The sequence below is a fragment of the Cyprinodon variegatus genome, unplaced genomic scaffold (assembly GCF_000732505.1).
Source record: "Cyprinodon variegatus isolate N-32 unplaced genomic scaffold, C_variegatus-1.0 Scaffold331, whole genome shotgun sequence".
Classification (NCBI taxonomy): domain Eukaryota; kingdom Metazoa; phylum Chordata; class Actinopteri; order Cyprinodontiformes; family Cyprinodontidae; genus Cyprinodon; species Cyprinodon variegatus.
The window spans coordinates 79,154-105,229 of record NW_015150784.1 but is presented as its reverse complement, the minus strand read 5'-3'; the positions used below and the strand labels follow the sequence as shown (position 1 = coordinate 105,229).

The following is a 26,076-nucleotide window of genomic DNA, read 5'->3' as shown; positions in this document are numbered from 1 at the left end:
ATGAATAAATGTAAATTAGAGAGGGGGGTGGGGGTGGGGGGGTCTGAATCAAAACTCTGTATTTTTAAGACTAGTTTCGCTATGCATGGATCTAATATAAAGAAGCAAAATTATACTAAAATGGCGGAAAATATAATGAGACTTTAATGGGTTTTTTTTGTTTTGTTTTTTTTGCTGTGAGCCTAAACCTCATTTTAAAAAGGCTATTAAGTTACGGTATAAGTTTAAAACTTTCAGAGATGATTTAATCGATTACTCATTTTACAATGACTTTGCATACCTTAGTTAACTGTTTTATGTTTTTTCTGGGTGATCATTTTGTTCTTCCTTTAGCCAGATCCACATGTTTAACTCTTGCTGTATGGCTCAGCCGCCTCTACAGTATGAGCGTTAAACAGAGCAAGCAGCTTTTGTTAAAGCTGAAGGCCACCACCTCATACCCCTTTTCTTCTTCTGCAGTGAAACACATGGCTTGGTTCATGCTGCCTGTTGACCTGCTCTTCAGATATCTTGGCCTACATATCAATGTGTGGTTGACTCTTCTATTTGGCTTTTTATTTTTGCCTCATATACTTGGAGTCTCTTTTGGTATTCATCAATATTACACGAGGACACTTTTGAGCATATTTAAGGTGAGTTTGATGGATTTATGATATATTAGAGTGAGAAATGATCATACATTATAAATTTAACCAGTTATTCCTCATTTGTTGGGTTCAGACTTGTAGCCCTTAAGAAACATTCAGATTTCAATGTCTAGAATGGAAATGAAGCTTTATAAATAAAGCCAAAAGTTACCACAACTTCAGTGCATACAACATAGACAATTCAAAGTATTCTCAGAGTCTCTCCGGTTTGAATGTTAGTTCATAAACTGAAGAATGATATAGTGATTTGGAGTATCAGGTCAGGATAAACTCTGTCTGAAGAAGCAGCTGAGAGATCTAACAAACCAGCATTCTACCCACAGAAAAAAACTAATTCATTACAGTCAACTAAAACACTGACTGCAGTCAGGTGGACCTAACCTAAGAGGGGCAATCAACAATAGCTATGGCTACATGCACATAAGTGATAATTAGCCAGCTGGACTATAATATGTTGTAAACATGCCAGTTTGAATATTCTGATCAAATGAGAAGAAGTGATCTGACTGAGAATGATGGTTTGTGCCGACTAACAATCTGATCAGTGCACATGTGCACCACACATCCACATGGTGCATTTCCACTCCTTCAGAATATTGCATGACACATTTCGATCTGATCTTGGAATGCATTCAGCCAATATTATTCTGATCATAGCTAATATTATTCTGAAGCTCACTGGTATCAGCCTTTTCCCAGCTGTGAATATAAAACCATCTCAGTGAGACACATACCACACTGATGAGTTAGGAGTTAGAGCTAATACTGTGGTTTGTCCGGAGAGTATTTTATAAAGATTATCTATATATAGCAAAGTAAAAATAAATTATAATTGTTTCATCTTTTAAGATAATTTGTTTTATCTAATAATATTTAGCTCCTAAATTGTTCAGCTGAAAAAGACAGTTTTTATAAATTAACTGGTTGTGAAACATAAATCCTTAATTAAGATAGGAGGTAAATATGATGCATTATATCAAGATTAAAGGATTTTTGTTTTTTTTCTTTGGAACAGCTTCCTCAGGCAGAGAAAGCTCACAGCCTCAGGACCCATTAGAGTTGGTTTAGATATCTCAGACCACCAGATATCTCAAGCCTTCTTGATCAGGCTTTTTATCCAGCGGTTTATCTGCATATACCCATACCCAACATAGTGTGACCTGGAATATTTTACCGAGTGCAAAACTGAACAAATGTGTAATAAAATGTTACTTTTGGAAAACTTAAAGAGTCTTCACTGCCAGCTACTTAGAAGATTTAAAGTTATTATTGGGAAACTGTTTCAGCTAATTTCCTCTAACCTTGAATTAAGGCTGAAAATCTACCAGAAGAGACAGGAACCAAACACTGTTTAAGTGGGCATAGAGGTCAAAGTGCTTTAGACAGCAGTTGGGAACAGTTTCTTATTATAGTGGGCTCATATCACAAGAAACACATTTAATTAGGTTAAAACTGGATTAATTTCTTTGGACATAATCTGGACCTGTAGCCCATACAAAGTCCCAATTAAACATGGAGTCAAAAAAATACACAATGATCTACGTCTAAATGTATCTACTTAACCTCACATCAGCCATTAAGAAAACATCTGGCATGACTATTTCAAGTTATGCATAAAACAATAGAAAAGAGATCAAAAAGTTTCCATCCATTTAATAATCAATGTTGATAAACTTTCAAACATTCACAACATATAATATAAAATAGCTAATTGCTGTGTAGCTTAGGTCAAATTCAAAACATAAATTCACAGATCAGCAAAAGACAGAAGATAACAGTAAGGCTTGATTCTTTTGTAATCTATTAGTGGTTGATGGATTGGAATGTTGCACCTTCTATAATCTCAGGTATCTACAGTCAGATAATAAATGTTCCTGTTTCTTAGCACAACTCCAGCGTGGCTCTGTAAATATCTCCCTTCTTATCTGATGCTGAACCCTCCTCTTCTAAGTTTATGACCTACTTTTCCAATGTTTAAGCTGGATAGTGAACGTTTGGAGCTAAAATTGGCCCGTAATAATCTGCAGAGCACATGCTCTCCTCCTGTGAACATAGCTGTGCTTCAGACATATGTTGTCTAATTTCATGGGGGGTGGGTTGTTTTTTATACAGTTGCTCTCTGCTGCACATTCTCTCCTTCAGTCTCTGACTCTGATTCTATTCTGATGACCTATATAGGTTGTTTAGCAAAGCCTGACAGCGATCTGTTTTATTGACTTTTAGTGGGCAACCTTACAAATGGAGCTGAGTGCTAAAGAGAAGAATCAGCAACTCTACAAACACTATACCAGGGGTGAGATATTGACATTTCAGTGTTTTTTGGCAGTACAAATTACAAGTAAATCATGTATTTTATGTATTTTTCATCATAAAATATAAAATGTATTTCTCTACCCAAAGGCATTATAGCCAAAACACCAGGTTCAACTCTGCAACAGGAATTTGAGGACCTTCAGCAAAGTACTCTTCTGAGTTTGGAGCCAAGGTTTGAACTCTCTGATGTCTTCTTCTTCTGTCGAAAAGCCTTGGAGAGCATTGTGGACGATGACGTGACCAAGTGCTTCTCAGCCCAGGAGCTGGAAAGCTGGAACTTGCTAAAAAGGAGCAACCGCAACTTCCGTTACCTAAGTCTAAAACTCTTAGCCTTGTGGGTTCTTGGAGTTTTAATCCGCTATGGTGTTCTACTGCCTTTCAGGTCAGAGCAGTAATTATTTTTTATTCATTTTTTGCGGAGCGAGGTTATGTCTTACATAATCCATTTGTTTGAATGTACTTTTTTTTAGGGTAACTGTAGCAGTGACAGGGATTTCTCTGTTCATTGTTTTAAGCACCATGGTAGGATTCCTACCCAAAACAAAGTGAGTCTCCATCGGTCCTGCTTAAGTTTCAACTTGCATATAAGTAATCTTAGCAAAGGTTGTGCCTTCATTCCTGTATGATACCAGGTTAAGAAGCTACCTCAGTGATAAGGTGCATTGGATGGGTTATCGTCTATGTGTTGGATCTCTGACTGGAATCATCACCTATCACAACAGGTATGAGATGGGATATCATTCCCCATCACATCATTCTGCAAAGCATTAATGCTATATAGAGTTGGAAATAGAAACATTTCATTTTTAGTAACAGGGACATCAATGCTCAACATAGGCCTGAGTGCAAATTCATTCTGGTTGACTTTTCATACCTACTGTATACTGTGTTTAGATGTTTTAGCTTATTTTAATTTTTCTCTAATCTACACAGGGTAACAATTACCTACCACAGTGCCATTTTTTTAGAGTGCGTCGTTATCTGAAAAGAACTTATGAGGCTCTCAGAATGGAAACAGTTAGTACAAAAGCATCATGAAAAGCAACATTAAAGGTCTGTAAATACATTCAGGGAAAAATATCTTAATTCTTGTTTCGTTTTCTTTTGTCTGATTAAACTACAATTGAAATGTTTGATCACAATAAGCATTGTTTAATTTAGAGCAGGAGTCACCAACATGGTGCCTGCGGACACCAACTGGCCCTCAGGGACCACATGGGGCGCCCTCAGCATCTCCTTGATAACCTCACAAATCACCAGTGGGCTAAGTCTGAATTTTTATCTATTCTGTTGCCCTTCTTTTTTTAATCACACTTTCATTTATAGAGGTTTCAAAATGAAAACATCTAAAAGACATTTAGGAAGTAAAAGTAATAATGAAATTATGTTTATCATGCTGCTTACTATGAAGTTTAGATGAACTCTGGTTCCTCTATTCATACTAGCCCTTTCTATGGCGCAGCACCCATGAAGTAGCTCTAAGGCCTTAAAAGGCTGGTTAACCCTGATTCAGATGAAAGAAAATACAGTACAAGTTTGTGAAAAGTATAACATTCTGCAAACTTTACAGAATAGGGTGGATTTGTGCTGCTGGTACCCTGTACAAATCCATTTTACATACTTAAAAATTGCTAAAGCAGCATCTCATGAAATTAGATTGAAAATTATTTCTAATACATTTAAAAAATCTGCCAAAGACCAGAAAATTGAGGTGTCAACATCATCAAATGTTGTTGTCAGACCCATCATGGATAAACAATGTGGCTTACAAACCTGATTTGGTCACATTACTTCTGTCAAGTAAATATGGGCAAAATTACAGCAAAACTATAATGTAAGAAATTGTATTTTAAAATGTTGAATTAGAAAATATAAAAAAAAAATAATCTTTAAAAAGAATAATATCCCATCCTTTCAGCATTTAGAAAAAAAGAAACAGTTCTGATAATCTTAATTTAAGACATGAAAGGTTGGATCCTTTTTTATTTCAAAAAGTGGAAAATGATTATATGTATTTTTTTTTTTATTTAGTATTTTTCAGTTTTGCATTAAAACAAACAAAAGAAGAATATGAACAGCGAAGGACGATAAAAATACAGCAAAGGTATAACAGAGTCTGAGTTTAGTGAATGTGGGGGTCACACAAGTCTTAAAAAGGTTTATCTTTCGTTCCAGTCTTATTGAGGATAAGTCCTTTCCGATTTGTGCAATCAAACCATTTCCTCCACTGTTGTTTCAGGTATTTGTACTTGATCCTCAGGTGGTAGGTCATTTCCTCCATTGTGAAGATTTCCTCTACTATTAAAATCCATTGCGTCAGGTGTGGAGGGTCACTTTTAAACCATTTTCTGGTAATCGCCTTTTTAGCTGCCACTATCAAGATTTTGAGAAGATAGATGTCTTTCCGGTGTATCCCTTCACTCTCCAGCCAGCCCAAATATATTATTCGTGGGTCCTTGGGTATCTTGTATCCTATTATTTCTTCTGTAGCCTTAACAACTTGATCCCAGTACTGTAGGTTTGTATTTTTGTACATTGCAAAATATATGAGAGTGACTGGCATTCATCTGTCCACATTGCCTCCAACATTGTTGTTGAGTATGGAATAATTGATTTCGTAATTGAGGTGTTATGAAGTAGCGTATTAAATTTTTCCATCCAAATTCCCTCCAACCTCTAGAACTTGTGGAGGACTGTCGTGTTTTGCACATTGAAAGCCAGTCACTCTTTGACAGTTTCACTTTGAACTCTGCTTCCCATTTGGACTTTATATATAACGAGTTATTTCCATTTCGTTTTTGTAAGCTTTTATATAGTTTAGATACAACTTTTTTGGGGGTTTGGTTCTACAAAGAGCTGAATCAACTCATTTCCTTCCAGTGATAATTCTTTCTCAACCTCATTGGTATATAAGTGTCTTAGCTGTAGGTATCTGAAAAAAATCTCTGTTATTCAGTTAAAATTCTCTTCTGATTTTATTGAATGTTTTAAATGTTTTTCCTTCTACTAGTGTGCAGATAGCCGTTATCCCCATTCTCCTCCAATCTATAAATGTGCTATCCGAGTCTTTTGGTTTAAATCTCTTTGACTGAGAGGGCCACATTAAGAGTTCACTATCTCCTTCTGATTTGTATTTTTTAAGTACCTCATACCATATTTTAAGAGTTTCATCCAAAATTGTTGATTATATGTATTTCATTTGAACTTATTATTATTATTGAGTTTAGCTGCAAACGCTGCACAGAACGCTTGTTCTTGCGTCTTAACCTATTTGATCCCTTGTCAAATTCTACTTAGCACAGCCATCAAGATAATTTCTCTGTCTATGTTCTGTTTACCTGCAGAGAAAACAAACCAAAGAATGATGGCATCTGTGTGGCCAATCACACAACACCAATAGATGGGATTATCCTGGCCAATGACCTTTGCTACTCTTTGGTATGGAATTTTAAGTATGTAGAAAGTCTGCATGTTATGAGTAAAATACATTTAAAGGATGAGAGGAAGTCAAAGTGAAGTTATCTTTCAGGTTGGTCAGTTACATGGAGGCTTACTGGGAATGATCCAAAGAGCCATGGTGACCTCCTCTTCTCATATATGGTTTGAACGAGCTGAAGTCAAAGACAGACACCTAGTGGCCCAAAGGTAACATTGCAGGGTTAGTATAAAGTGTCCCTTAACTTTAGCAGAAACTAATTTCAAATAAATGTATTTCATTTCTATTTTTAGATAAAAAACTGTAAGGGAAAAGAATGACATCTGAACACATCTTTTACTAATAAGGAATATCTTTTAATGATGTGTTATTAAGAACAATCTTTTACCCAGCATGTAATGTTAAAGAATCTAGAGTCACTTCATATCCCCTAAGATTTCATTATTAAAAATTATCCCACAATAAAAGGTGTTTTGTAGGAAATAAAACAACTTTTCCTTCACTTCACTAATTATGTATTTTTTGAAGTTTTTCTTTGTTTTTTTTTCTCCTTGTCTTATGTTTCAGACTCAGGGATCACATTGCAGATGAAAACAAACATCCCATCCTTATCTTCCCTGAAGGTGCGCATGAACCCTGTTACCTAGCTAGCGAGACCTATAATCAGAATAGCTTGATATTTTTTTATTTATATTTCTTTTTGATACATTAACACAAAAAGAAATAGAATACATAGGCTTGCAAATCTCTTTGCAAAATAAAGAGTTTTGCAACACAATTTAATATAAAAGGTTTTTATAATAAAAGTAACCTCCCACCTGCATAAAATAATAATTGTGCACATAATCTTAATGCACGATGATGAAATAATCTTCTTTTACACTGATGTTTTTTCTTCAGAGCAAACATTATGCAAACTACGGGTTATTTGGTTGTGCAAACATGTAATGTGAAAGAAATGAGGTTCACAAGTAGAAGACATAAAGTCTGCCTGTCAGAGCCATAAGCAAGCTAATGTTTTCTCATTTTATTTTCATTTTAGAGCACAGTCACCTGTAACCTAAATACTAAGCTTTTTGTAAATGCTTGTTAAAAAAAAGTGTATTAAAGTGATTTTGAACCGGTACTGTTAATATGTTGGAAATTTTACTACAAAAAATTTCCAAAGGTTCCCAAAAAATAGCTCAAAGAGTAAAAACAATCTAAAAACCAACAGTAGCCTTACAAAAAAACATGTTGAAAACCTTGAAGCAGATGGGCAGCAGACCGCAGACAGCTGTGGCAGCAGACCATGCCAGATTTCACAGCTGTCTGCTAATTGTAAACTGAGCATGCATACTTACCAAAACTGGACATGAACAGATTAGAAAAATGTAAAATTTGCCGTCAAATCACTACATAAGCTGAAACATTCAGATGGTTGGTTAAGAATATATAAAATCATGGATCTATTAGGCCTTGCATCAACAGAAAAAACATAGCACCCTTTTTGTGTAATTAGGTTTTACCTACTAAAGTTTATTGTGGTTTCATTATGTTGTTTAAACTTTTGTCGTGTCCGTGCAAAATATTAACTAAAATGCACAGCAATGTAGCGGTTACTGTGATACTTTAAAATGTTTTGAAAGTTTTGAAAAATCACAAAACATTCCCGTAAAAAGTGCTAAAAAGTGTTTTAAAAGAGAAGGCATGAGAAATACTTTCCTCACAAATCTTCAGATTATTTCATTTACAGGCAGTTGTGTCAACAACACATCAGTGATGATGTTCAGGAAGGGCAGCTTTGAAATCGGCTGCACCATCTATCCTGCTGCCATTAAGGTAAGGTCTCTTCTGCACTTATTTTTCTTGTAGTTAGGCCAGAAGGAGCAAGGTTTTTATTTTTTCTTTCAGTATGATCCTCACTTTGGAGATGCTTTTTGGGACAGCAGCAAATTTGGTTTAGTGGGATACCTGGTCAGAATGATGAGCAGCTGGGCCATCGTTTGTAGCGTTTGGTATCTACCACCAATGAGGAGAAAGGTAAGCTCTTACAATTCCACAATAGCAGGGGAAATGTAAACAATGTACATCAGTAACATACAGCAAGCTGTAAACCTTTAATGTTACTGTAAATATTTTAGTAAAAGCGCTGTACGGGAATGGCCGCTTTTTAAGTTCGGTGACTGCAAAGTAATTTACACGGCATTTTGTCATTCACACACTAATGGTGGCAAGCTACTTTGTAGCAACAGCTGCCCAGGGGCACACTGACATAAGCAAGGCTGCCGAAAACAGGCACTACCAGGCCCTCAGACCCCAATGTCGCCACAAATTAAATGTCAGATACATTTTAGAATATAAAAGTTACAACAATATGCATGAATGTCAACTTTTTAAAGACTTTTAAAGATGCTTGTTTCTCCCCAAAGTGTTTTTTATTTTCTCTGTATTTTCTATGTGTATTCTGGAGCCAAGCATGTTGACAAAAATATTCATTATGGTTTCATCATGACAATAAAGATTCTGGCACACATTTTTGCAATTCCCCTTTAGCTAACACTAACGCCAATTACATCACTGTAAGCTTTTATATAATGTGCTAAAGAAAAAAACACACCCAAACGGATTGTAAATGTTTTTTTTTCTGTAATATCATTGAAAACACAGCAAAGTTTTATGTCCTTGAGGAGCTAAAAGTGAGCACACAGGACTATGTTATCAATACAATGACCAGTTAGTTATATTAAAACATATATAATAAAACATTTAGCCATTTTAGCCTTATCTGTTTTCTTTTTAGACTTAGACAGATTTTATTTTGTCATTTTGTAAACACAAGTGTAAACAAAAAGAAATTCCGTTAAATACAGCTCTCTGGACTATTTTATTTTTTTTAATAATTAAAAAAAAAAATAAAATAAATATTTTATTTTTTTTCTTTTTATTTTATTTTATAACCCATTTAGCATTCTAATGACGGTGGGGAAGAAACAGTTCCAGAATTCGTTGGATATTTTTAAAAACCTTTTTTTTTTTATCCCATTTATAGGAAGGAGAGGATGCAGTGCAATTTGCCAATCGAGTAAAGGCTGCCATTGCTGCCCAGGCAGGGTTAGTGGACCTCATATGGTGAGTCAATGTGGTACTGAAATACTATTTTGACTATTTCTTCATTTTAGTTTTAGATTTTCATGAGTTCAAACTAAATATCCTGCTGAACATAGGGCCCAGTTCACAAACTAATTTATTGAGGTTTTAGATTTCATAATCATAATTAAGTATTACATGCTGGAGCTAAATCAAAGACCACATTTATTATTGTTTCTCCTGGGTTTGCTGAAAATATTACCACTAAGACTGACTCTATGTATGACAGTCTCGTCTTTGTTTACATTTGCTCCTCCAGGGATGCAGGACTGAAACGAACCAAAGTGAAAGATGCTTTTAAAGAAGAAGAACAGCAACTTTACAGCAAAATACTTATGGGGGGACATGAGGATCAGAACCGGTGCAAACATACAGAAGGTGGATGTCCAGAGGGCGACAAAGACAAATGATTTTCAGTTGTAATAAAGACCTGTATGTCCATCATCACTACAGGCTCTTATGTCCTGTTCAACAATGCAACATATGGTGTGAAATGCATTAGTAAAGAATCGAGTTTGCATTTTATAATAAGATGTTTTTTATTTGAAAATGTTTTTTGTAAGCTTGTGCAAGTCAGAAAATGTTAACTAAATACAGTCTTGAAGATCTGTTTTTTATCGCTTAGGTGATTAATCATAATACCATTAATTACTATTTCATTAAAGAAATGACTCTCTGAAAACACAGTAGTTTGCTAATTTCCCAGATGCAGGCACAGCAGGCATTATTATATAACATATACAGTGTTTCCTGCATGTGTAATCAGTTTGCTAATTGGCTCAATGCTCTGTTTGTCTGCAGCTTTAATTATTGCTGCTCTTTGCATGTTATGGTGACTAAGATGAAACACACATTTGCTTGTTGCTGAATTACTATTTAAGGTTATATTTATAGTCTATAATATTCTGATTTTAAAAAAATATGTCCTTTACCTCACTCTTACAGCAGGAGTCAGTGTTTTACATAAAACAGTATCTCACTCTATATGAATTAACTATGGGTATACAGTATGTAGTCATTTGAGTTTCAGAAGGCCACCTCTATACAAAAGAGGCAGAAAATCAGTTGTGGACATACCAAACTGGCACAATGTAATAGTTAGAGATACAGGAACTAGTCTGAACCCCATTGAAACTGCTCATTAAAACCATGGAGCCTGTGCCCCCCCTTAAGGCAAAGAGATGTTGTAATTCAAAGAATTCATGTCAAGATAGAAAAAGAAAATCATTAATTTACATGTCAAGGTTTGACATGTTGTTCACTGAGAGATCAGGTTCTCCATTCATTATTTTTAACAAGTGGGTAAGTATGGTTCCTTTTCTATCAATTCTGCTTCCCTTACAGTTGAAAATGTAGCTGGAATAGGCAGTAAAATTTTAATCAGTTTTACCCTATTTCTGTAACTCAGTTCGAAAAGTGAAACATCGAGTAGCAAGTTAATCTTCTCAAAACATTGCAGTGAAAATGTCTTTATTTTTGTATTCCAGAAAAGTAAAAAAAAAAAAAACAACTCGAAAAAACAACTCAACCTTTATTTTTTTAATAATTGGCTTTCAATCATTATATGATAAAATAGAATAGAATAGAATAGAATATAAATTTTTTTGTCGCACAATGGGAACATTTTGGTGTTACAGCAGCAAAAAAATTATAGAAAAAATGTTCACAAAAATGTGGGTCTTAGAAGAGTGTATAAAAATACATAATAGTGAAGAGCTAAAATATATATATAAAAAAATACTGTACTGTAAGTGTTTTAACAATATAAATACTGTGCACCTGGAGAACTACATAACCACATTTTTACAGTAATTGATATTTGAAAATAGCAGCAACATTAAAGACAGTATTTAACACACACACACATACTATATATATATATATATATATACGGTATATATATATATATATAACACAATATATTATTCCATTGTATTATGAATACAAAAAAAAACAAACAAAAAAAACCCACCAACCCATAATCATTGCATTATATAGTTACCTGTCTCTGGTCGTAACTAAAGCGACACACCCTTCAGTAATGTGCGTGCTGCTATGACGTTGCTCATCTGTTCCCCACAGATGAGAAGAGCAGCAGAGCTGCATTTGTGTTAATAATAATATTGTTTCTGCTGATTGAATAGTAAATGGCCTGTACTTATATAGCGCTTTTTCAAGTCAAGAGACTTGACCAAAGCGCTTTACACTACATTCAGTCAGTCATCCATTCACACACACACACACACAGATGGTGGCAAGCTACATTGTAGCCACAGCTGCCCAGGGGCTCACTGACAGAAGCGGAGCTGCCGTACACTGACGCCACCGGGCCCTCTGACCACCATCAGTAGACAATGCAGGTGAAGTGTCTTGCCCAAGGACACAACAACACTGAAATTTGGAGCCGGGGCTTGAACCGTCAATTCTTCGATTTCAGGGGCAAACTCCTACATCTGACGCCACTGTTCTCCCCTATGATTGAATTCATCTTGCTTGTTCTGGCAACACTGTTACAAACACCCTACTACAAGGTCTCAATTCTGTTAACTATGATAAAAATCCCTGCTTGAAGGCAGAGGCGGATCTAGATGGGGGGCCAGGGGTGGCCATTGCCATCCTTAGCCAATCATTGGCCACCCCTGTGGTCACCCATCTAATACAGATGGTGGCAACATTATTAATCTCAAGTGGAATATTCAAAACATTTTAGTTTTTTGTGGTTAATTATGCACATTAATATACTAAGTCAAAAATGATAAATACAGAACTTAGCAAATAAGCAATTTATGTAGATATTAGTACTTGTAAATATCAATTCTATGCAGAATGTTTCTTGATACAAGTAGGTAAGTAATGACAATAGAAAAGATTTATGGCCCAGAACTCAAAACTGAAAGAGTTTTATCCACTATATCTTTTATCTAGAAATTATGGGTGTTCAAATATATGTGTCTATTTGTAAGCAAAGGCTGTAGGAAAGTATAGTTTGTCTTTATTTACAAAATATGGATGTTTTGCTTGTTAATAATCCTGTTGGAACAGTGTAGATTGACAGTGAGGTTCTGGTGGCTATCCGCTTTCGGCACCCCTTCAGTGTACATTGGTTATTACCTGGCCACTCTTATAAAAATGTCTGGCTACGCCTCTGCTTAAAGGTTGTCAAACATCACTTTGCTTCAGTAGAAAGTATTTTAGATTGAATGTATACCGGCTGCAGACAGGTGTCAGGTGTGTGGTTAATTCATAATGAACATCGATCCACCCACCTGTCAGCTCAGAGTGGGCGTGGCTTCTCCAAACCTTGATGTGACCACGCCCAATCAGCTGGCTCTAACTCCTGCTGCGCTCGTCAGCAAACTTTTCCGTCCTCTTCAGTTTGCGGTGATCCGGATGGTGAAGTGTCTCCGTTGCCTTTTGTTTTGGTGTTTTCCTCCTGAAGGTCGCTGATCCAGCAGCAGGTGTTGCCACCATGTCCTTAGCGGATCAGCAGTGGTGTCCCACAAGCGTTCAGGTAACGGTGCTCCAAGCCAGAGGTCTCAGGATTAAAGGGAAAGGAGGCACAAATGACGCGTATGCGCTTATGCAAGTGGGCAAGGAGAAGTACCAGACCTCGGTGGTGGAGAAAACAGTAGCTCCGACATGGAAGGAGGAGGCCACCTTCGACCTGCCGCCGCTTCAGGGTGGAGGAGGAGGGAAGGAGCGCAGCACGCTGCGCGTCCACGTCCTGCACCGGGCTCTGGTGGGACCTGACAAGCTGCTGGGACAGGCTGTCATCGACCTGCTGCAGCTCAGTGACGACAAAACCCGCAACAAAACAGAGTAAGTCCACTGAAGTGTAAAAAACAAACACCCAATTAATAAATAAACTGATGATCATTAGATATACCAACATCATATTAGAAGTTTTAGGTCTTCTGAGCCTTAATTTCTGAAATGTCTATTCACAACTAAATATCAGGATCAACTAATTGCTCTGAGTTTCACCTTCCCCACAGAGATGTAACTTCTGTTTATTAGGTTCTGCTGCCCATCATACTGAACCTTTGTGGTTTCAGAGCTCAAAACTCACATAATCCTTTTTAAATTCACAATAATCTCGCAGACAAACTACCCAGCAGCATATTTAAAAGCATTTGATTATTAAAGCTTGTTTTTAGACCATCTGCATAGGAGACTTCTGTGATTTCTGAACCCTTTGAGCCCATTGAGAGTGCAAAACTCAGCCATGCATCACTGCACAGGCCCATTTAGGTGGGCTGGCCCACTGGCACCCTTGAGGTTTATAGGATTTGTTCCCTTGGTTGCAGCCTTGGAGGATGCCAAGCAGCATTACTTACTCAAACAAATGAATGCGGGTTGTTTTAAAGATTAATTTTTACTCTGACTGAGCTCATTTGCCTTCATGAAGAAATGCATTTACCAAAGCTGGTGTAAAATTTTATATATCTTTTATTTTTACGCCAAAGTCTTCCACACCATTACATTTTATAGTATGAAATGTAATAAGAAATAATAGAAATTAATTCAATTGTACAAATGTGCGCACATTAATATCACACTTTCTAATAATGAAAACAGTCAAGTTTTTAAGATGTTCTTTTTTTTTTTTTTTGCATGTCCTGCTCTACAGTGTCACATTTTGCTGGATTAAGAGCGCTGTCCTATCTGTACAGACTCAACATTCTTTTAAACATGGGGGGCCTTGTGGAAAACTATGAAAGCCTCAATTTAATGAGGGTTTCATAGTTTTGACACAAGAACAGGGACGTTTGCAGGTTTGTTTTTCTGTGAATTCAGACAAAGCTTGTCTGTGTTGATCTCTCTCTGTGAGCTCGGTGACTTTCCCTCCAGCTTTGGCCTTGCATTCCTGACTGTTTTATCAATGAGAAAACAAACATTGATGGCAACTGTGAAAGTCAAGTGAGGTCAGGGTTTCACAGTTCAACTGCAGAGAATCAGAGCGTCTTGCTTCACCCACAGCTCGTTTCACAAATTTTGATTTAAGAATTAATTCGTCTTTCAAGTTAACAGTTAATGTAAGAAAAGTCTTTACATATGTGGACTATAGCCCTATGATAAGGAAGGTATACTGGAGTTCTGCTGCGGAAACAACTCCCTCACATATCTGGGATGCTGCAGTCTGCCAATGTTGAAACTCTCCAGATACAGTAATTAAATTAAGTTAGGAAAAGATTCATGTCATGGTGACTTGGAAAAGAATCATGTCAAAATAATGCATTTTGTCCCCCTTTCTTTTCTCCTCTTGGTATTTTGATTTTAAAAAAGAACAGCTATAAGTAATAACACAGGCGTAGGCTTCTGTATATAATGGAATTGTGATATAGAAGCTAAAATCAGTCCATTTTTCATACTTTTGATCACTTAAAGTCTCTGTCCTCTGTAACATGTCAGCCTGTTTCCTCTTGGTGAAAATGGCACATAGTTAATTTCAGCTTCCTAAGGCTTTAGAACATTACAGCTTCCATCTTTAAAGCCACAGGACTTTGACCAGTAGGTAAATAGAAACTTAAGCTTGTATTGCTATTAATTTTGAACTTTGTAACTTTGATTTGATCAATAAAGAAAAGATCCACTATACAAATTGGGTTAATTTAAAAAAGTTGAACCTGACTGCCGTAGTTTAAATTTATTTTTTTCCCCAAGGAAAGATGCATAATCATGTTTTCCCCCTTTTCTCTTTTTTTTCTTTTTTTTTTTACTGTTACTGTTCTATCAAATTCAGAGGTTTAGAAACTCAAAAATTATGACGCTTTTAAGCAACCAGAGAAACTTTGAGCTTGATGTAATGGCTTATAAGCTTATCATTGGTTAATGTACACAGTTTAAGTCAAATTAATGCACTCCTATGGATGTATGTTTAGGGGAACACCTGATGTAATTTGGTAGAATATTCTTAAGACTTTCAAAAAAGCACTGGAAGAGTTCAGCAGCAATGGTGACTGAAGAGGCCTCAAAAATGGAGCCATTAACGCAACTTAAATAACTAAATATTATGTTTTAAAGATGCACTCAAAATGAAAGACGTTACTTTTTGTGTTTTGTACAACTAAAATTGAAGTGTTGTTCATAATGACCACGTTTGGAGGAGCCCTAATGTTTGGACTGTTTTTAAAAGCCAGGTCTGAACCAGGAAACCAGCCAATTTGAAATGTTTTTACTTTATCTAAAAACAAGAGCAGTCAAAACTCTCTGCCAGAATTGGGCCAAGATCCCACTGATGGCTCCTAAAAGCATGTGGTTTCTCTTCAGCTTATTATGGGGCTGTTATCTAAAGGTCATCAGGAGTGTGTCTATCTGTTTGACTGCATTATTTGCGCACAACATTCTACTTTTCTAAAAAAATATATTTTTTTAGCATCATTTTAAAACTATCCTTCAAAGCCTAAAGTAAAATATATGGGCTATTAAATGGACCAAACAATGAAGACATCTTTATTTAGAGTTCACTATTCAGTTTTTTGTTGTGGGTTTTTTTTTTTTTTTTTTTTTTTTTTTTTTTTGGTTGAATGGGACAGTTTAGTCCTTGGAGGTTTTTCTTGCCACATTTTTACATATTCAGCTGTTTTGCCATGAACAGCTGCACTCTGTGATAAGAACCACCAGAGTCATTCTGGGTCATTGTGTTATCAGCAGCCCAGGAAGGATGTGTCCAGAGAAAGTACGATGGAGATCTGCAGAATGTTGAGTCTTGTTATCTTCCTCTGGCTCTGTCTGTCCAGCATACTGGCACATTTTCTACCAGCTCGATGAAATGTAAGATCAGCTGAAGAGCAATGGGCAGTTTGATACCTCCTGCAGGGTGTTGTGGGCTCCACCCTATTGATTTAGCAACTTCCCCTCTGACTCCACTGGAGGAACTTGCTGCTTCTCATTTTTGCTCATCTGTGTCTGGTTTTGTGACCTGTAACATGGATCAGATTACGCTCCAATTATTGTCTTATGATGCAATTCAATGTTTCTTTTTACATCAGTGAAAGGACCAAAGTCTATTTTTTTTATGTTTGAGTCTTTTTAGAAATGTTGGAATCATGAATTGAGCCTTAAAAGTGATTCTGGTTATTAAATTAATCTCCCATTCTTGAGGTCGGGTAGTTTTTTTTTTTTTTTTAGCCGATTGTAGAGTAGAACAGTATATTTACAGGTATCCTTTACTGGTTTAACAAAAAACAAACAAAAAAACAGTTCTGCTAAGAAGAGAAGTTCTCTATTCATTGAACTGTTAAAGTTCTGACCCTAAAAAATACTTACCCCTTCTGTATATAGGTGGGTAAAATGAACAAGGTATTGTAGACTTGGCACAGTTAGTTTTATAAGGATCTGATATCTGTTCTTAAAGCTTTCTGACCCTTGAGGGGACCTGTATTCCTTCTGGACTCGGAGCACCTTTCTGATCCCCAAAACTGAGTCAGTCCTTTGGGAGAGATGTCTTCCTGCTGAACTGTTCATGGCCATAATGTTATGGAGCTCTGCAGGCTCTGTATCGTCGGTTCCTGCAGGGCCTGTAAAGTGTACGCAGTTCAGGGACACCTAACTCTTTTTAATTATGTCCTGAAGTTATATTTTTACCTCTGGTTTGATCGTGGAGGTTTAGGTGGACCTTAGGGACTGATTCTTTTTGTGCATTTTTTTTTACCTTGAAGGAATCCTAACCTGCATGCATTTTACACAGTCCTTCTGTAATTTGATTAAAATTAGTTTATGATTTTCTTTTTCAGAAGAATTTTACTGTTTATGTTTGTTGATGTGGATGTAGCGTTAGCAACTGTAGCCGTTTGCCTTGGTTTTTATTTTTACATGGAAAAAGTCAGATTTTCAGGTGATGAGTAATTTAAAGAAAATTAATGTTGTATTTAATTTTAAAGTTGTATTTAATTAATTTTTAATTTAAAGTTGTATTTAAAAGAAAATGAAAGTTGTATGCAAAAAGAATCTTGATTTATTATTTTTTTTTTAAGTTTTCCTTCTTGTTTGTGTTCAGTAGTTCAAATCTTCAAAGACTCAAGCCAATAAAAAGCATAATGCACATAAATCTACAGAAAATAATTAAAACGTTGCAATTAGAGGTGAGTATTGGCATGGGTGTTGCGATACGATGCGTATCGTGGTACTTGGGTCAAAATACGATATTAATATATTGCAATATCACTATATATTGTGATATTTTTTCCAGCTATCAAAATAAATGAAGATAATGAAGATATTGATAATTTAGTTATTTTGGTATCCATGTTTGGGGTTTGAGTCCACGTCTTCAACAGTGACTCCCTCAACTACAGATATGACGCTGCGCCGCACAGCAAAAGGGCTCCGCAGCACTATCTGTTAGAGTGGCGGTGCAAAATGTTGTTTTTCGTTCAAAATTGATATTAAAAACTGAAAGATCACGTTATATCGCCAGATCAGATTTTTTCCCACATCCCTAGTTGTAATAGTAAATGGTAAACAAATAAACTACTTGAACAGGTCTGAGGATTATGTTAAGTGCCAAAGTAATGTTTTATGCACCATCCCAACTTTATAAGAAATAGTATTTTAGTTTTGAGTTTAGTTACATATTTATTAAATTATACACTACTGCTGAACACCGACACTTTTTCCATTTTGTTTTAAGGACTGTCAGAAATGATTCAGTGGAATACGATTTATTAGGAATACTCTTATTTGAAAAGAAATTGTAGATCATTATTATATTTCCTCTTTCTTTTCATAATTTTAAGGTCTTTTTTGGATTCATTAGTTATATCCCCACTGCATACATGAGCTAAATAATACCTCCTATCACATGGTCTTGTTATTCTAAATACCAAGAACACTTTTGTTTACTCACAAATAGAACAAAAACAATGTAAGAGAAAATTATATTAGGCAAACAAGATGCCATAATTAAATCAGAAAGCATCTGCATGAATAAGGATGAATCATGCAAGTTCTTTACTTTTTATGACCAAATCTGTTTATTTCTTCCAATGAAATGAGTCAAGAGCAGACTAACATAATCATATTCAATAGGTTTATTATTGGAAAATATATTTATGATTTAAGGCCTTTCAATCTATTATTGTTCTGATGACAGCTAATTAAAACATTGCATAGTTAAAATAGTGCATTGGTGCTTTATACAGTAAATGGAAAATATGGGTTTGAAATGTATGTCCAATACATACTTAAAGGTTTTTATTTTTAAAAGGTACTTTTTTGACTCTATTGACCTTTCTTTGAAAGTAGGCTGACGGGAGACTGAGAGAGAGAGGATGTTGGGACTTGAATCTGTCAAGGAACAAGGCCTCCTTACTTTTGTTGCATGCTTTATCTCTGCTCCATTGCTGAGTTCTCAAAATATACTTTCAATCAGGCAGAATATGGCTATGTTCAGTTAATAAGAAGAGCATAGCGCACATCACAGATCAGCAGTGGAGATTGGTAATAAAAAGGTCTGCTCAGAGTTCAACACAAAGTAGGAATCGCAGGTCTGCACCTTGAATTAACACCTAGTGTTTAAAAAATTATTCATGAGGCTGTTTAGACATTTGTTTGAAGAAACTCAAAGTCAGTGTGAGAAAACAACTGAATCTTGATCTCAGAGATGACAACAAATGTGAGATGTGTTAAATAACGTCTTCTTATTCTCCTTTAAGGTCTTCTCCTGCCATCTGGGTGTCAATTATTCAAATTTCTTTCTTGCTGTGCAGCTGCTTAGAGAAACCCCAGATCTGCTCAACAAATCCATTCTGTTAGTCTGAGCTTATTAAACAGTACAGCTTGAAAAAAGTGATGAAAGCTCAAATCTCTTTGGGGTTTTTCTGTTATTTTATATTTAAGATTTGAATAAATTTAAAAACAAATGCGTGCTTTGGATTGATTTTTCTTTCTTTTTGTTATTAATGCACCAGAATGTATTGAATTTGTGTAAATATTTAACCTTTTCTGAGCTTAAACAGTTGCCCAAGGCCATCTTGGTCATCTATTCTGTGTAGACTAAGCAGCATGTCTAAGAAACCTTTGAAGAGGAAACAAATAATCAGTCTGATTTTTATCTGTCTATGAATCAAATGACAATAATTATCACTTTTCAGGCCTGAAATCTAAACAAAGAATGTTTTTCCATTTTTCTTTTTTTACATGACAAATGCCATATCTATTCAACAGTAAGCAAGGCAGAATCCACTGTAAATTTATAATCTTGAGGCTTGACATGTGCAGATTACATCTAGTTTATCAGTAATAAGGAGGCTGAGGTGCAAGGAACCAAGTATCAAATTCCAGGAAAAGGCGGGTTCCCTCCTAAATGTTGTTTATGCCATACATCTGAAGCATTCCTGAGGAAGGAGGAGGGTGAGGGTGAATCTCAGCAACATAGCTTGTACAGGACAATGACAGGAGAGCAACCCACAGAGAGATTTTAAGTCTGTTGCTTCTTGGGAACATTGTCAACTCAGGGAATAAATACCGGATGCCATTTAAAGAATAAAAATCAGAAAACCCGCTCAGACAATCGTTGGCAGGGAAAAGAAAAGTCTGCTTCTACAACTCAGCATGTTTCTGCATTTACTCATACCCCCCTTCCTGATTTCCTCATTTCCTTTGGAATCCAGATTTAAGTCGAGGCCGTTTTCTCAGTGGCGAGCTGACCTCAGCTTTTTGCCCGATGGGCAGTTATTTTATGCTGACTGGGATCTTTTCATTCTCTGCTTTGTAAAAAAAACAACTGTGATCTTAGACCTGTTGGTGTTTTTTAGCACAGTTTTATAATCAGTGCAAAGATGAACTACTTTTTGTGTTAATGATAACCCTTTTTATTTAGCGGTCTACAGTATAATGCATTTCTTTTTACAGAACAAGTGGTGGTTGCTTTTTGCATTCTTTCCATCTTGCACCTACATAGTGAGGTAGGTGCACCTTGCACCTACCTCACCATGGTTTGTTAAATAGACAGGGTTATTTTGAGATATGTTGCTTGTAAGTTTTGTTGACAAGTATGGCTAAGTAGGTTCAAATGGCTCGAAGGTGAAGGGGTGTTTGTATCACAAACACTTAGGCATTTCCATCTAAATCTGTAAGTTGGAACAGAATTGAAGCAGGCATCATGGAAGTCCTTTTTAAATAAAAAATATGCTAAATGAGAGCAAATGCATTTCTCCATATTTAATAAATTCTCCTCAGTAATGTCAGATCATCAGAACTTGATAAACGGTCAATTCCTTCCGGTAAAAAACAGAAAACAGAAAAGATGCTGCTTCATACTGAAATGGCTTTGATCAAAAAACTGAAAATAAAACCAACTTTGATTTCATAAGCCAATTAATTTGTTGTGCATAAAAGAGAAACAGTTGTACCTTATTATCCACATGGTGTTTTTTTTGTTTTAATATAATTTTATGTTGGTCTAGAAAGTCATTGATTGATCTGAAAACTTTTTTAAATAAACAAAAATAAAAACACATTTTCTTTGGCACTGCTGCATTCTCATTATGTATGCAGAGAAAATGCTACATAGCTCATCTGACAGAACAACATAACGGCCCATTGTGACAATGCACCAAATAAGTGTTATATTTTATGGAGGTCCTTTCGGTTTGATGACAATAAACATACAAGTCATACCTAGAACTGAATGTCTTAATAGATTAAAGCAAGGTGGAAAGGCCCTGTCAAAGGCCAGATTACAATTCAACTAAGACTTGATCCTTCCTAGCTGTAGATACTCTCCATGAGTATCTACAACTTCATGAGAATCGTCACCTTCGTTTTGCAGATTGTCATTGAAAGTGTCATTTTTGACATTTTTGTTAGCCTACTACATACAATCCCAATAAAACCCAATGAAGCTTGTGATTGTAGCATAATATTACAGAAATACTTGAGGGGTATGAATATGTTTATAATATAAACAGCAGTTAAGACATATTTTAGTTTGTTCAATTTTGGTTCATAACCTCCATTAGAATATTATAGTATTTTTTTGCATTTTACTAGATCAGGAAACAGTTTTGAAATTGAATGTTTTTATTTATAGGTAGCTAATGAGAGACAAACATAAGTATTTCTTCTGAATGATCTGTACACACAACATCATCCTCCTCATTAAAGATTTATTCCTAATGTAGAATCTCTGTTTCAGATGGTTTAAGTTGCTGGATAAAACTGGTAAGCCAGACAAAGACCGTGGAGAGGTGTTTGTTGACATCCAGTTCATGAGGAACAACATGACCGCCAGCATGTTCGACCTCTCCGCTGCAGGGAAATCCCGCTCCCGCCTGGGAAAGTTTAAGGATAAAGTGCGTGGAAAGAAAAGGGAGTCGGACTCTTCCTCAGGTGTGGTGCCGTCCATTACACAGGTTCTGACTGACAGCGAGGAAGATGACACTAGTGGAGGTGGTGAGGGAGCAACAGGCAAGGATGGAAAATCTAAGCAACACAAGAGGATGTCTTTGTTTTCTTCTAAATCCAACCTTCAGAGGAACATGTCTCAATCCATGTCCGTCCTGCCGGGAAAGAACTCCTCTTTGAGCGGCAGTCAATCATCTGGGCTGAACGTGGACTCCTCTGAGGGTCAGCAGCTTTTATCTAATACCTTAATCCCTTTTCTGTGTCAGTGCATGCATGTTAACTTTCCTTGTGTGTTTTCAGGGAAAAAGAAGTTCAAGTTCAAGATACATAAACACTCCAGTAACTCTAAAAGTAAAGATTCATCCTCAGGCCAACAAAAGCAGGAGCAGAGCAATGTATGTATCAACGGCAGCCATATTTACTGCGAGGAGGCACCGTCTCGACCGTTACGCACTGGATCCAGCTTCAGCCAGTCAAGTTCAATAAATGAATCCAGAGAGGATGCCCCAGAAAACTTTTCTCCCTCTGTGGATTCCCTTAAAGCCCAGAGGGAGTATTCCCCCTGGATGGAGGAAGAGGAGGAGGATGAAAATATTAAGGATTTACGAGAAGAAGAGGAAGAAGAAAAGTTCGAACTGAAGACGGATATAATAAAAGAAGAGGAAGAGGAGGCTATCAGGAAACAACAAGGAGAACAGGATAGATTGACTGCAGAAAAGTTGAGAGAAGATGAAGAGAACAGGGTCAAGAAAGAAGAGATGCAACGACTTGAAGAAGAAAAAAGGTGGTTAGAAGAACAAGAAAGGAGAAAATTTGATGAGGAAGAAAAGATGCGCAGAGAGGAAGAGGAAAAAATCAAGGAAGAGTTGGACAGGAAGAGGCACGAAGAAGAACTTAAGTTAGCTGAAGAAAGGAGACTGATGGAAGAGGAAGAAGAAAGGAGGATGGAGGAGAAAGTCAAGCATGAACAAGAGAGAGCTGAGGAGATGTGGAAAAAAGAACAAGAAGAAAAGAAAAAGAGAGAGGAAGAAGATAGGCTTAAGAAAGAAGAGAAAAGAATTCAGGAGGAAACGGCTAGAAGAGAAAATGACCATGCTGGGCTAATGGCAGAAAAGAAACAAGAAGAAAGGGGAAGGATGGACGGAGAAGAGAAATTCAGAAAAGCAGAAAGTGAAAGGATTAGGAATGAAGAGATGAAAAGGAAGAATGATGAAGAAAAGTTAGCCGAGATGAAAGAACAGGAACAGAAAAGGAGAGAAGATCAACAAAAAATGCAAAGAGAGGAGGAGAGGAAAAGGGCTGAAGAGCAAGCTAAACGGCAGGAGGAGGAAAGGATTCAGAAAGAGAAGATGCAAAGAGAGGAGGAAGAGAAGAGGAGACTAGAGAGATTGGCCAAAGAAAAGCTAAGGGAAGAGGAAAGAATAAAAGCTGAAGAAGAGCAAGCTAAAAGAGAGGAGGAAGAAAGGATCCAGAAAGAAAAGATGAGAAGAGAAGAGGAAGAGAGAAAGAAAATAGAAGAGGAGAGGAGAGAAGCTGAAGAACAGCAAGCTAAAAGAGAGGAGGAAGAAAGGATCCAGAAAGAAAAGATGAGAAGAGAGGAAGAGGAGAGGAGAGAAGCTGAAGAACAGCAAGCTAAAAGAGAGGAGGAAGAAAGGATCCAGAAAGAAAAGATGAGAAGAGAGGAAGAGGAGAGGAGAGAAGCTGAAGAACAGCAAGCTAAAAGAGAGGAGGAAGAAAGGATTCAGAAAGAAAAAAGGAGAAGAGAGGAGGAAGAGAGAAAGAAAAAAGAGGACAGGAGAAGACAAGATGAGGAAAATCTGAGAAAGGCGGAAGAGGAGAGAAGAGAGGTTGAAAAAGAGCGAGCTAAAAGAAAAGAGGAAGAAAGGATTCAGAAAGAAAAAATGAGAAGGGAGGAGGAAGAGAAAAAGAAAATAGAGGAGGAAGAGGAAAGGAGAGAGGTTGAAAAAGAGCGAGCTAAAAGGGAGGAGGAAGAAAGGACTGAAAAAGAAAAAATGATAAAGGAAGAGAAGGCTAAGAAAGAGAGCATGGAAAAGGAAATGAGAGAGGAAAAAGAAAGGATCCAGAAAGAGAAAATGAGTAGAGAGAAGGAAGAGGAGAGGAGAAGGCATGAGGAACTAGAGTGGTTGGCCAAGCAAAAGCTGAGAAAGGAGGAAGAAGAGAGAAGAAATATTGAAGAGGAAGCAAAAAGGGAGGAGGAAAGGATCCAGAAAGAAATACAGAGAGAGGAAGAGAGGATGGAAAGGGAAATGAGAGGGAAAGAAGAGAGAATAAAAGAGGAAAAAAAGACAGCAGAGGAAATTGAGAGAAAAGGGTTTAAGGATGAGAAGGAAAAGGGGGAAGAAGAAAGGAGGCAGGAGAATCTGACAAAAGGAAAAGAAGGCAAAATAAAAGACAAAGAGATAAGTGGAACAAAATTAAAACTTAGAGTTCCTGTGGAAATCACCTCCACTAATCCATTTGATGAAAACATTTCTCCTCCTTTGGAAACAAACATCTCTTCTAAAGAAAAAACTGATGATCAAAGGTTAGTGGATCAATATTTGCCTGATATTTAACCAATGAAAAGCTTTATTATTTTTTCTTTTTTTGTGTCCCGTTTTGCCAACATCGCTCTGGGAAAAGGTGTCTAGATGAAAGGTAGATGAAAGCCCAACAGCTTTGCTTTCACAAACACACCATTATACCTGTTGCCATATGGTTTCGCTTAATACTTGTAGATTAAACACTATATAATCTACAATACTTGTAGATTATATAGGGAGTAAAATTGTATACAACGGACATGGAGAGGGATAGGGTGGTGAGAAAGAAAGAGGGTATAAGAACTAACTGGAGAGAGAAAAAGACATATTTGCCCTACCACAGCCAGTGTATGTGGATATGTTCCCTTTAATTTATGGTTCTAACAATGATTTATTCACCAGTGTGATATAATGAACCAAGTACAGTAGTTCTCTAACAGAGTGAACTTTTTTTTTTAGGAAAGTTTTTGCTATTGCACATTTCTGGCAGTCATTAGTTACTACCTTATCCCTAAAGGGAAAATATTCCAGGATATGATGTTTAAATGATTGGCAGTGTAGAAAATGAAAAAGGCACAGTTATCATTGTCAGAGAATTTGGTTTTTCCATCTCAGTCTGTTAAATGTCTGCGAGCGCTGGCACTCTGCTGCAGCAGTAAGACAAGCCACTTTACTTGAATTAGAAATGTACGCCAACTGATATAAATGAAAAAGAATATACTAAATGGATAGAAAATTAAAATTTTTAGAAAACTATTTGATAAAAGTATTTTTCAGTGTATTCATTATTTAAGGTTGTGTATTGTCTATTTAAAAGGAGATCTAAATTAACTTAAAGTTTCTCTTTAGCAGCAGAATAGGTACTAAATGAGAGTTAGAATACTTGATGTAAATATTGGGGGTCATTTATATTCACATAGCATCAAATGTTCCTGTTATCTTCTCCAGTCTGTGAGTTCTTTGTAAATGACCGTCTCAACACTGTGACTCTAAATGCAACAGGCAGCTGATACCAACATGAAAATTGCATGGCTTAGAGCTCATGTGTTGGTTTGAAGAAGTTTGCTGGCTGGATGAGGCTCATTGCACAGTCTTGCCTCATTGTATTGTGTAGAAGTGAAATGACTTTATACTTTGTCTGATCTACACTGACTTTCAGGAGTGAATCTGAGGACTTTAGAGTTGTTCTCTGGTTCATGCAGGAGTATGTTTCCTACTGGAAAGTTTTTCCATGTATCACATTAAAGAAAACTTCTCTTTATTTTATATTTCATGAGATAAACCAACATAAAAACAGACTTGAAATGGATGTAAATTGCAAAATTTATGATCTAAAAAGTTTGGTCAGCATTTGCACATCCCCCATTCTAAAGTTACATTTTGCTAAAGACTATTTAATGAAATAACATTCATTTTTAAATATTGTCCCGTTTTAGTTCTGGTCTGGACTTTCAAACTATTGAGAAAGCATTTAAATATTTCTATAAAATCTATTAAAGACTGATTGGATAATTATTACAAACAGCATCTGTAACCAAATTGTTTTTTTCCCATTTTTTTAAGTGATGTTTTATATATTCAAACTCTTTGAGATATTTTTTTTTGTTTGTTTTAAATTCTGGGGTTAATCTAAGAGACCCTATACTGGTTGATCAAGAAC

The 26,076-nt window shown here is 36.3% G+C and overlaps 2 protein-coding genes across 2 annotated transcripts in view; both read left to right on the top strand.

Moving 5' to 3' along the window:
* Positions 1-2,810: 2,810 nt before the first annotated feature.
* On the top strand, positions 2,811-10,093 carry LOC107091282 (glycerol-3-phosphate acyltransferase 4-like). Its single transcript, XM_015385110.1, has 11 exons — positions 2,811-2,940; positions 3,048-3,342; positions 3,431-3,505; positions 3,593-3,682; positions 6,305-6,398; positions 6,490-6,605; positions 6,964-7,019; positions 8,132-8,217; positions 8,290-8,418; positions 9,428-9,507; positions 9,785-10,093. Exons 1-11 carry the CDS (start codon positions 2,886-2,888, stop codon positions 9,933-9,935), a joined length of 1,227 nt encoding a protein of 408 aa, XP_015240596.1. The 5' UTR covers positions 2,811-2,885; the 3' UTR covers positions 9,936-10,093.
* A 2,770-nt stretch (positions 10,094-12,863) lies between these two features.
* rab11fip1 (RAB11 family interacting protein 1 (class I)) overlaps positions 12,864-26,076 on the top strand; it is a 17,111-nt gene continuing 3,898 nt past the window's right edge. Inside the window, exons 1-4 of the mRNA XM_015385094.1 lie at positions 12,864-13,344; positions 21,665-22,095; positions 22,174-23,311; positions 23,855-24,418. Of these exons, the coding sequence (XP_015240580.1) occupies positions 12,995-13,344; positions 21,665-22,095; positions 22,174-23,311; positions 23,855-24,418 (2,483 nt within the window). The 5' untranslated portion in view covers positions 12,864-12,994. The remainder of the gene's footprint in view (positions 13,345-21,664; positions 22,096-22,173; positions 23,312-23,854; positions 24,419-26,076) is intronic.

Coding starts and splice junctions, on each gene's coding strand:
- LOC107091282 (XM_015385110.1), top strand. CDS start 2,886: ATGGAGCTGAGTGCTAAAGAGAAGAATCAGCAACTCTACAAACACTAT. Junction 2,941..3,047: donor CTACAAACACTATACCAGGG/GTGAGATATTGA, acceptor CTCTACCCAAAG/GCATTATAGCCAAAACACCA. Junction 8,419..9,427: donor TACCACCAATGAGGAGAAAG/GTAAGCTCTTAC, acceptor TCCCATTTATAG/GAAGGAGAGGATGCAGTGCA.